Source organism: Oncorhynchus mykiss, chromosome 17 (genome assembly GCF_057628025.1).
Source record: "Oncorhynchus mykiss isolate SJ-2025 chromosome 17, ASM5762802v1, whole genome shotgun sequence".
Lineage (NCBI taxonomy): Eukaryota > Metazoa > Chordata > Actinopteri > Salmoniformes > Salmonidae > Oncorhynchus > Oncorhynchus mykiss.
The window spans coordinates 77,447,584-77,459,785 of record NC_143038.1 but is presented as its reverse complement, the minus strand read 5'-3'; the positions used below and the strand labels follow the sequence as shown (position 1 = coordinate 77,459,785).

The window sequence follows — 12,202 nt, the reverse complement described above, 5'->3', positions numbered from 1 at the left end:
CACCACTCACAGGCCCTGTGAACAGGCAAGTAGCGAAGTCACTGCATCCTCCGTTGGTCTCTGTGACACACCTGTTGATAGGTGAGCAGACAGAGCCGTCACCCTCGTAGCCAGACAGACATGTACAGTTGACCTGCAGGTCTGTCTGGAGACAGGCTGCATGCTGGTGGCAGCCCCCGTTGTACTCCGCACACAGATCAGGAGCTGGAGGAGACAGAGAGAATAATATAACAGACCAGGAGCTGGAGGAGACAGAGATCATTAATAACATAACAGACCAGGAGCTGGAGGAGACAAAGAGAATAATATAACAGACCAGGAGCTGGAGGAGACACAGAGAATAATACAACAGACCAGGAGCTGGAGGAGACACAGATAATAATATAACAGACCAGGAGATGGAGGAGACACAGATAATAATATAACAGACCAGGAGCTGGAGGAGACACAGATAATAATATAACAGACCAGGAGCTGGAGGAGACACAGATAATAATATAACAGACCAGGAGCTGGAGGAGACACAGATAATAATATAACAGACCAGGAGCTGGAGGAGACACAGAGAATAATATAACAGACCAGGAGCTGGAGGAGACACAGAGAATAATATAACAGACCAGGAGCTTGAGGAGACACAGATAATAATATAACAGACCAGGAGCTGGAGGAGACACAGATAATAATATAACAGACCAGGAGCTGGAGGAGACACAGATAATAATATAACAGACCAGGAGCTGGAGGAGACAGAGATCATTAATAATATAACAGACCAGGAGCTGGAGGAGACAGAGATCATTAATAATATAACAGACCAGGAGCTGGAGGAGACACAGATCATTAATAATATAACAGATCAGGAGCCGGAGGAGATTTGGAAACAGAATAGCAAGGTTTAGTCTCAAATGGCACCCTATTACCTAATTAGTGCACACAGTTTCCATAGTGACTAACAAACTACATTGGGTCTTTATCTAAAATATCACCCTGTTCCCTATATTGTGCACTACTCAAAATAAGTGCACAATATCGGAAATAGGGTACCATTTGGGACGCATCCCAAGACTCGCTAAATGTTTAGGGCCAAAGATTTTTCCCTGGTCAGGTCACATGGTCTGGAAAAACTCTGGGCCCCTACTCATGACGCACCACCCCAAGAGTGTGGATTTAGAATGAATACTTTGGGTTAATCTATTAGCTAACTGGATTGTGGGTAATAAATGAGTTAAATAATTATTCCAACCCACCGGTGCAGTTCAAGCCGTCCCCCACATACTGTGACTGACAGAGACAGATGTTGTCGGCCTGACACACGGCGTTGCTATGGCACTCTGGAGAACACACCAGCTTCTTCTCTGATCGGACACAACAGTAGACAAAGTTATCACACACGGGCCCACACATACAATACAACTTTATGTCCATAGCTACTTTATTATTATTATAGTTTGTTATTGTTATTATAGTTATTATTATTATTATAGTTTGTTATTGTTATTATAGTTATTATTATTATTATAGTTTGTTATTGTTATTATAGTTACTATTATTATAGTTTGTTATTGTTATTATAGTTATTATTATTATAGTTTGTTATTATTATTATAGTTGTTATTGTTATTATAGTTATTATTATTATTATAGTTTGTTATTGTTATTATAGTTGTTATTATTATAGTTTGTTATTGTTATTATAGTTGTTATTATTATAGTTTGTTATTGTTATTATAGTTGTTATTATTATAGTTTGTTATTATTATTATAGTTGTTATTGTTATAGTTTGTTATTGTTATTATAGTTGTTGTTATTATAGTTTGTTATTGTTATTATAGTTGTTATTATTATAGTTTGTTATAGTTATTATAGTTGTTATTGTTATAGTTTGTTATTGTTATTATAGTTGTTATTATTATAGTTTGTTATTATTATTATAGTTGTTATTGTTATAGTTTGTTATTGTTATTATAGTTGTTGTTATTATAGTTTGTTATTATTATTATAGTTTGTTATTGTTATTATAGTTGTTATTATTATAGTTTGTTATTATTATTATAGTTTGTTATTGTTATTATAGTTGTTATTATTATAGTTTGTTATTATTATTATAGTTTGTTATTGTTATTATAGTTGTTATTATTATAGTTTGTTATTATTATTATAGTTGTTATTATTATAGTTTGTTATTGTTATTATAGTTGTTATTATTATAGTTTGTTATTATTATTATAGTTGTTGTTATTATAGTTTGTTATTGTTATTATAGTTGTTATTATTATAGTTTGTTATAGTTATTATAGTTGTTATTGTTATAGTTTGTTATTGTTATTATATTCTTTGTTATTATTAGTTTATCGTTTCTATTATTATAGTTATTATTTTTATAGTTATTATTAGTTATCATTATTTTGTATATTTGGGGAAAAATATATATAGTTATAAAGTTATGATTATTGTTATTATTAGCAATTATTATGCATTATAGTTATTATTATTATTATTATTATATGTATTATTGTTATAGTTATAACTGTTATAACTATTATAGTTGTTATTACTATTATAGTTATTATGTATTATAGTAATGATATGTATTATTATAGTTATTATTACTATTATAGTTATTATGTATTACTATAGTTATTATGTATTATAGTAATAATATGTATTATTATGGTTGTTATTACTATTATAGTTATTATGTATTATAGTAATAATATGTATTATTATAGTTATTATTACTATTATAGTTATTATGTATTACTATAGTTATTATGTGTATTAGTATAGTTATAATATGTACTATTATAGTTAATATTACTATTATAGTTATTATATCTGTTAGTATAGTTATAATATGTATCTATTAGTATAGTTATAATATCTATTATTATAGTTATTACATGTATTATAGTTATTATTACTATTATAGTTATTATGTAGTATAGTTATTATATGTATCAGTATAGTTATATTGTGTATTATTATAGTCTATATTACTGTTATAGTTATTATGTATTATTATAGTTATTATTACTATTATAGTTATTAATTATGTATTATTATAGTCGTTATATGTATTATAGCTATTATTACTATTATAGTTATAATATGTATTATAATAGTTATTATTACTGTTATAGTTATTATATATATATATATATATTAGTCTAGGTAATATTATTATTATAATATACGTATTATTATGTACTATCATAGTTAAAATCAAATCAAATGTATTTACATAGCCCTTCGTACATAGCGCCCTTCGTACATATAGCCCTTCGTAGTTATTATATGTGTTATAGTAATTATTATTGTTATTATTTATTGTTATTATTATTCTGTGTATTATTATAGTTATTGTTGGTATTATATTTGTTGTGATGACATTATTATGGATATTATTATTATTATAGTGTTTTTTCTGCATGTTTATAGTTATTATTTTTGTAGTTATTATTGTAATGATTGTTATTATTATCATATATAATATTATTGTTATTAATATTATAGTTATAATATTTTTTTATAGATACAAAGAAATGTCTTCTTCTCTCTTAACCCCCCACCACATGACACATCACACAGACACATCACAGAGTTGACAGCAGCACAGGGTGAAGCTGCAATGCCCCTGGATGGAGAACATGGTGAAGGGTTAAGGACCTTGCTCAAGCGCCCAACGGTAGGGGATAGTTGTTAGAATATGAACTTAATAGCCCTCCAGTTACCAGATCAATCCCCCCCCCCTTTTTTTTCAGCACCTGGCCTGGGATTTGAACAGGGGATCGTTCAGCTACAGGTCCAACTCCTTAGCCGCTGGGCTACCTACCAACGATATACTGCTACACGCACACAAAGCATGAAGGTAGTATTTAAGATAATATTATGAATTTATTGTCTGTTTGTGGCATTGTGTAAATGGCACAACACATTACCATGTAACAGTTAAAAAATATATCCCCAAAGATGCTTCAGCCCAGCTTGAAGAAAACGGGAATCAGGTACTTGACGGAGGGACTTGAACATCCCCAAAACATTCCTTACACCCAGTACAGGTCTGGATAGTCACCCATTGAAGTATCGTGGATAAGGAATGTTTTTTGAATGTAATAGTGTAGTTTCATAATAGCTGAATCAATGTTCACCTATTTTAAGGTGGCAGCGGTCTCCAGTCCAGCCCTCAGTACAGGAGCAGCTCCCATCTCCCTCCATCCCCTCCTCACACTGGCCCTGATTTGTGCAGTTACACGCCGTACAATTGGTTCCATAGTGTTTAAGTTCACACAGCTCACAGGCTATTCCTTTGAAGCCATCGTGGCACCGGCAGCGTCCAGACCCCAGACGGCCATCATCACAGTCCCCGTGATCTCCACAGGGAGACTCCAACCCACCAGAACATACTGAAACACATTAGTATTGGAAAAGGGTGAGTTTACACTGAAACACATTGGTAGTAGAAAAGGGTGAGTTTACACTGAAACACATTGGTAGTGGATGAAGTGAGTTTACACTGAAACACATTGGTAGTGGATGAAGTGAGTTTACACTGAAACACATTGGTAGTGGATGAAGTGAGTTTAAACTGAAACACATTGGTAGTGGATGAGGTGAGTTTACACTGAAACACATTGGTAGTGGATGAAGTGAGTTTACACTGAAACACATTGGTAGTGGATGAAGTGAGTTTACACTGAAACACATTGGTAGTGGGTGAAGTGAGTTTACACTGAAACACATTGGTAGTGGGTGAAGTGAGTTTACACTGAAACACATTGGTAGTGGATGAAGTGAGTTTACACTGAAACACATTGGTAGTGGATGAAGTGAGTTTACACTGAAACACATTGGTAGTGGGTGAAGTGAGTTTACACTGAAACACATTGGTAGTGGATGAAGTGAGTTTACAATGAAACACATTGGTAGTGGATGAAGTGAGTTTACACTGAAACACATTGGTAGTGGATGAAGTGAGTTTACGCTGAAACACATTGGTAGTGGATGAAGTGAGTTTACGCTGAAACACATTGGTAGTGGATGAAGTGAGTTTACACTGAAACACATTGGTAGTGGATGAAGTGAGTTTACACTGAAACACATTGGTAGTGGATGAAGTGAGTTTACACTGAAACACATTGGTAGTGGATGAAGTGAGTTTACACTGAAACACATTGGTAGTGGATGAAGTGAGTTTACACTGAAACACATTGGTAGTGGGTGAAGTGAGTTTACACTGAAACACATTGGTAGTGGATGAAGTGAGTTTACACTGAAACACGTTGGTAGTGGATGAAGTGAGTTTACACTGAAACACATTGGTAGTGGATGAAGTGAGTTTACGCTGAAACACATTGGTAGTGGATGAAGTGAGTTTACGCTGAAACACATTGGTATTGGATGAAGTGAGTTTACACTGAAACACATTGGTAGTGGATGAAGTGAGTTTACACTGAAACACATTGGTAGTGGATGAAGTGAGTTTACACTGAAACACATTGGAACACATCACTTTGAAGTTCGCCCTTTTCAAAGTAAAGCTCTGAGTATTGTTATCATTACTATGACAACAAGGTTGTACACCACTGTAAACCAACAGACATGTACAGTGCATTCATACCCCTTGACATTTTTTTTCACATTTTGTTTAGCCTTATTCTAAAAGGGATTAAATATTTTTTTTCCCTCATCAGTCTACACACAATACCCTATAATGGCAAATGAAAACAGTGTTTTAGACATTTTTGCAAATGTATTACAAATAAAAACCGGAAATGCCTTATTTACATAAGTATTCAGCACCTTTGCTATGAGACTCGAAATGAGCTCAGGTAGATCCTGTTTCCATTGATCATCCTTGAGCTCTCTCGACAACTTAATTTGAGTGCACCTGTGGTAACTTTAATTGATTGGACATGATTTGGAAAGGCACACATCTGTCTATATAAGGTCCCACAGTTGACAGTTCATGTCAGAGCAAAAAAAACAAGCCATGAGGTCGAAGGAATTGTCTGTCCAACTATGAGACAGGATCGTGCCAAGAAACAAAACATTTGTGCAGCATTGAAGTTCCCCAAGAACATAGTGGCCTCCATCATTCTTAAATGGAAGAAGTTTGGAACCACCAAGACTCTTCCTAGAGTTGGCCATCAGACCAAACTGAGCAATCGGTGGAGAAGGGCCTTGGTCAGGGAGGTGACCAAGAACCTAATGGTTACTGACAGAGCCCCAGAGTTCCTCTGTGGAGATGGGCGAACCTTCCAGAAGGACAACCATCTCTGCAGTGGCCAGATGGAAGCCACTCCTCAGTAAAAGGCACATGACAGCACGCTTGGAGTTTGCCAAAAGGCACCTAAAGCCTCTCAGACCATGAAAAACAAGATTCTCTGGTGTGATGAAACCAAGATTGAACTCTTTGGCCTGAATGCCAAGCGTCAGATCGGGAGGAAACCTGTCACCATCCCTACGGTGAAGCATGGTGGTGGAAGCATCATGCTGTGGGGATGTTATTCAGCGGCAGAGACTGGGAGACTAGTCTGGATCGAGGGAAAGATGATTAGAGCAAAGTACAGAGAGATCCTTGATGAAAACCTGCTCCAGAGCACTCAGGACCTCAGACTGGGGCGAAGGTTCACCTTCAAACAGGACAACGACCCTAAGCACACAGCCAAGACAATGCAGGAGTGACTTCGAGATAAGTCTCAATGTCCTTGAGTGGCCCAGGCGGACTTGAACCCGATCAAACATCTCTGGAGAGACCTGAAAATGGAGACCTGAAAATAGCTGTACAGTGACTTCCCCTCCAACCTGACAGAGCTTGAGAGGATCTGCAGAGAAGAATGAGAGAATCTCCCCAAATACAGGTGTGCCAAGCTGGTAGCGTTATACCCAAGAAGACTTGAGGCTGTAATCGACTGCCAAAGATGCTTCAACAAAGTACTGAGTAAAGGGTCTGAATACTTTCGTAACTGTAACATTTCAGTAATTTTTGTTTTATACATTTGCAAAAAATTCCAAAAGCCTGTTTTTGCTTTGTCATTATGAGGTATTGTGTGTAGATTGATGTGGGGGGAAAATGATAATTCATTTTAGAATAAGGCTGTAATGTCACAAAACGTGGAAAAAGTCAAGTGTGAATATTTACCAAATGCCCTGTTTCTCTGGAATCAAAAAGATCAAACATTCTTTAAAAAATGATATTTTAAAGAAAAATGTATTTACTGTTAGCATGAATATACAGCACATGACAAACTAATTCCACGTAGGGCAGAGTTGATGCGGGTTTTCGCTTCTCCCTTAATAATTCATTAAGGTCACTCATTAGTAATGAACTCCCCTCACCTGGTTGTCTAGGTCTCAGTAAGGAACTCCCCTCACCTGGTTGTCTAGGTCTCAGTAAGGAACTCCCCTCACCTGGTTGTCTAGGTCTCAGTAAGGAACTCTCCTCACCTGGTTGTCTAGGTAGGTAGGAGGACACCTGAGGACACTGTATATCACATCTACTATCTGAGGACACTGTATATCATGTCTACTATCTGAGGATACTGTATATCATGTCTACTATCTGAGGACACTGTATATCACGTCCGCTATCTGAGGAAACTGTATATCATGTCTACTATCTGAGGACACTGTATATCATGTCTACTATCTGAGGACACTGTGTATCATGTCTACTATCTGAGGACACTGTATATCATGTCTACTATCTGAGGACACTGTATATCATGTCTACTATCTGAGGACACGGTATATCACGTCTACTATCTGAGGACACTGTATATCACGTCCGCCATCTGAGGGCACTGTACATCATGTCATGTATATCACTATCTGAGGCAGTGGGAAGGCTCACCTTGGCAATCTCTTCCATAGTGGTTCTTACAGCAGCTAATGACCCAGGCTTGACTCTTACACATCCTCTTACAGCCCATCCTTTGGCCCATGTGGTGCCTCGTCATAGAGGGGTAGTGGCTGTAGAAGAAGAGGATGAAGAAAAATAATACTCCCTACCTGAAGTCATGGTTATGCATCACTGTGGAGTCTCCCTATCTGAGGCGGTGGTCAAACATCACTGTGGAGTCTCCCTATCTGAGGCGGTGGTCAAACATCACTGTGGAGTCTCCCTATCTGAGGCGGTGGTCAAACATCACTGTGGAGTCTCCCTATCTGAGGCGGTGGTCAAACATCACTGTGGAGTCTCCCTATCTGAGGCGGTGGTCAAACATCACTGTGGAGTCTCCCTATCTGAGGCGGTGGTCAAACATCACTGTGGAGTCTCCCTATCTGAGGCGGTGGTCAAACATCACTGTGGAGTCTCCCTATCTGAGGCGGTGGTCAAACATCACTGTGGAGTCTCCCTATCTGAGGCGGTGGTCAAACATCACTGTGGAGTCTCCCTATCTGAGGCGGTGGTCAAACATCACTGTGGAGTCTCCCTATCTGAGGCGGTGGTCAAACATCACTGTGGAGTCTCCCTATCTGAGGCGGTGGTCAAACATCACTGTGGAGTCTCCCTATCTGAGGCGGTGGTCAAACATCACTGTGGAGTCTCCCTATCTGAGGCGGTGGTCAAACATCACTGTGGAGTCTCCCTATCTGAGGCGGTGGTCAAACATCACTGTGGAGTCTCCCTATCTGAGGCGGTGGTCAAACATCACTGTGGAGTCTCCCTATCTGAGGCGGTGGTCAAACATCACTGTGGAGTCTCCCTATCTGAGGCGGTGGTCAAACATCACTGTGGAGTCTCCCTATCTGAGGCGGTGGTCAAACATCACTGTGGAGTCTCCCTATCTGAGGCGGTGGTCAAACATCACTGTGGAGTCTCCCTATCTGAGGCGGTGGTCAAACATCACTGTGGAGTCTCCCTATCTGAGGCGGTGGTCAAACATCACTGCGGAGTCTCCCTATCTGAGGCGGTGGTCAAACATCACTGCGGAGTCTCCCTATCTGAGGCAGTGGTCAAACATCACTGCGGAGTCTCCCTATCTGAGGCGGTGGTCAAACATCACTGCGGAGTCTCCCTATCTGAGGCGGTGGTCAAACATCACTGTGGAGTCTCCCTATCTGAGGCGGTGGTCAAACATCACTGTGGAGTCTCCCTATCTGAGGTGGTGGTCAAACATCACTGTGCATTCTCCCTACCTGAAGTCATGGTTATCGATTACTGTGGAGTATCCCCACCTGAAGTGGTTTTCAAACTTCACTGTGGAGTCTCCCTACCTGTAGTCGTGGTCATACACCACTGTGGAGTCTCCCTACCTGAAATGGTGGTCAAACATCACTGTGGAGTCTCCCTACCTGCAGTCGTGGTCAAACATCACTGTGGAGTCTCCCTACCTGAAGTCGTGGTTATGCATAACTGTGGAGTCTCCCTACCTGAAGTCATGGTTATGCATCCCTGTGGAGTCTCCCTCCCTGAAGTTGTGGTTAAACATCACTGTGGTGTCTCCCTACCTGAAGTCGTGGTCAAACATCCCTGTGGAGTCTCCCTCCCTGAAGTCGTGGTCAAACATCACTGTGGAGTCTCCCTACCTGACTTTGTGGTCAAACATCCCTGTGGAGTCTCCCTCCCTGAAGTCATGGTTAAACGTCACTGTGGAGTCTCCCAACCTGACGTCGTGGTCAAACATCCCTGTGGAGTCTCCCTCCCTGAAGTCGTGGTTATGCATCACTGTGGAGTCTCCCTACCTGAAGTTGTGGTCAAAACATCACTGTGGAGTCTCCCTACCTGAAGTTGTGGTCAAAACATCACTGTGGAGTCTCCCTACCTGACGTCACAGTTATGCATCACTGTGGAGTCTCCCTACCTGAAGTCGTGGTTATGCATCACTGTGGAGTCTCCCGACCTGAAGTCGTGGTTATGCATCACTGTGGAGTCTCCCTACCTGAAGTCGTGGTTATACATCACACTGTGATGTCGAGGGTAGAGCATAGAGTAGGGGTTGATGAGGCTGCAGATCTCAGTCTTGCCCTGTGAAAGGCAGGAAATGGTGTCTTATGGTTTGTGTGTGTGTGTGTGTGTGTGTGTGTGTGTGTGTGTGTGTGTGTGTATGTGTGTGTGTGTGTGTGTGTGTGTGTGTGTGTGTGTGTGTGTGTGTGTGTGTGTGTGTGTGTGTGTGTGTGTGTGTGTGTGTGTGTGTGTGTGTGTGTGTGTGTGAGTGTGTGTGTGAGCTCACCGTATCTTCAGTTCCGTGGGGACAGGGTCGGGGACCCAAGCAGCTACCACATCGACTCTAACAACACACATAGGGTACGTCATGCAATACGTTTTGTAATGATTCCCATGTTGTTGATGTAAAGAATATTTGTTGGTCCATGGTGTGTAATGAAGAACAACTTTTTTTTCTTCATTCCAAGATGGCGTAGCAGTCAGACGTCTTTGTCGTGCCCCGTGTATATATCTATTTTGCTTATTTAAGATGGTGAGGAAAGCACTTTTAAAGAACAACCAGGCATCTTCTACTAACGGAATGGGGTCAAAATCCTTCCAGGATACCCGGGCCAGGTCGATTAGAAAGGCCTGCTTGCAAAAGTGTTTTAGGGAGCGATTGACAGTGATGAGGGGTGGTCGTTTGACCGCGGACCTATAACGTAAGCAGGCAATGAGGCAGTGATCGCTGAGATCCTGGTTGAAGACAGCAGATGTGTATTTAGAGGGCAAGTTGGTCAGAATGAAATCTATGAGTGTGCCCATGGTTACGGATTTAGGGCTGTACCTGGTAGGCTCCTTGATAATTTGTGTGAGATTGAGTGCATCTAGCTTAGATTTTAGGACGGCGTTAAGCATATCTCAGTTTAGGTCACCTAACAGTACGAACTCTGAAAATAGATGTGGGGCAATCAACTCACATATGGTGTCCAGGGCACAGCTGGGGTCTGAGGGGCATCTACTGTATAACAAGCAGTAACAGTGAGAGACTTATTTCTGGAAAGGTGGATTTTTAAAAGTAGAATCTTTAACTGTTTGGGCACAGACCTGGATAGCATGACAGAACCCTGCAGGCTGTCTCTGCAGTAGATTGCAACTCCGCCCCTTTGGCAGTTCTATCTTGATGGAAAATATTATAGTTGGGAAAGGAAATTTCAGAATTTTTGGTGGCCTTCCTAAGCCACGATTCAGACATGGCTAGGACATCAGGGTTGACGGAGTGTGCTGAAGCAGTGAATAAGACAAACTTAGGGAGGAGGCTTCAAATGTTAACGTGCATGAAAAGGCTTTTACGGTTACAGAAGTCAACAAATGAGAGCACCTGGGGAATAGGTGTAGTACTGGGGGTTACAGGGCCTGGGTTAACCTCTACATCACCAGAGGAACAGAGGAGGAGTAGGATAAGGGTACGGCTAAAGCTTATAAGAACTGGTTGTCTAGTGCGTTGGGAACAGAGAAAAAAAGGAGTAGATCTGTGCGTGGTAGAATAGATTCAGGGCATAATGTACAGACAAGGGTATGGTAGGATGTGAGTACAGCGGAGGTAAACCTAGGCATTGAGTGACGATGAGAGAGGTTGAATCTCTGGAGGCACCAGTTAAGCCATGTGAGGTCACTGCATGTGTGGGGGGGTGGGACAAAAGAGCTATCTAAGGCATGTTGAGCGGGACTGGGGGCCCTACAGTGAAATATAAAAATAAGAACTAACCGAAACAGCAGTAGACGAGGCATATTGACATTAGAGAGCGGCATAAAGCAATCACAGATGTTTATCAGGAGAGCTAAGACAACAATGGGTAAATGGCGATGAATGGGCAGAGCGGGTCAGTTAGGTACATACGGGACGACCAGAGTTCGAGGCTGAGGCCGACAGATAAACAAAATGAGGTACCATGTTAGTGAACAGTCCAGCAGGCATCAGCTGTGTAGCCGAGTGATCATAGGGTCCAATGAGCAGCAATAGGTGAGTCAGGTAGTCGACTACTATGCTAGGCGAGCGGGAGACTCGGCGTTCAGACAGCTAGTTCAGACGGCCGAGTCTAGCAGATGGGTCTTCGGCGACATTGCAACGGAAACGCCTGCTGAAACCACATTGGACGATTACGTCAGCAGACCAGTCGTGATGGATCGGCAGGGCTCCATGTCGACAATAAAGGGTCCAGGCAAATTGGCGAAAGAGGTGTTGAAGCCCAGGAATTAGCTGCTATTCTTCGTCGGCTAGCCGCGAGTTGGGCCTAGCTCGAGCCTAGCTCAAAGGTAAATGGTGCTTG

General features: G+C 40.7%; 1 protein-coding gene across 8 annotated transcripts in view; it reads right to left on the bottom strand.

Moving 5' to 3' along the window:
* The window catches only part of stab1 (stabilin 1), a 157,343-nt gene that overhangs the window by 33,281 nt on the left and 111,860 nt on the right, over window positions 1-12,202 (bottom strand). For 4 of the 8 annotated variants that reach the window (XR_016488114.1, XM_090206515.1, XM_090206516.1 and 1 more), the window contains exons 54-59: window positions 10,180-10,236; window positions 9,889-9,974; window positions 7,857-7,975; window positions 4,153-4,407; window positions 1,251-1,358; window positions 11-204 (exon numbers count right to left, since the gene is read on the bottom strand). Coding sequence is in view for 3 of the 8 variants with exons in the window: in XM_090206515.1 (XP_090062641.1) it covers window positions 11-204; window positions 1,251-1,358; window positions 4,153-4,407; window positions 7,857-7,975; window positions 9,889-9,974; window positions 10,180-10,236 (819 nt within the window). In the remaining 5 variants the exon portion in view is untranslated. Of the gene's footprint in view, window positions 1-10; window positions 205-1,250; window positions 1,359-4,152; window positions 4,408-7,856; window positions 7,976-9,648; window positions 9,732-9,810; window positions 9,975-10,179; window positions 10,237-12,202 lie in introns of those variants that run through there. The other 4 variants (XR_016488115.1, XR_016488116.1, XR_016488117.1 and 1 more) reach the window with 2 other exon arrangements.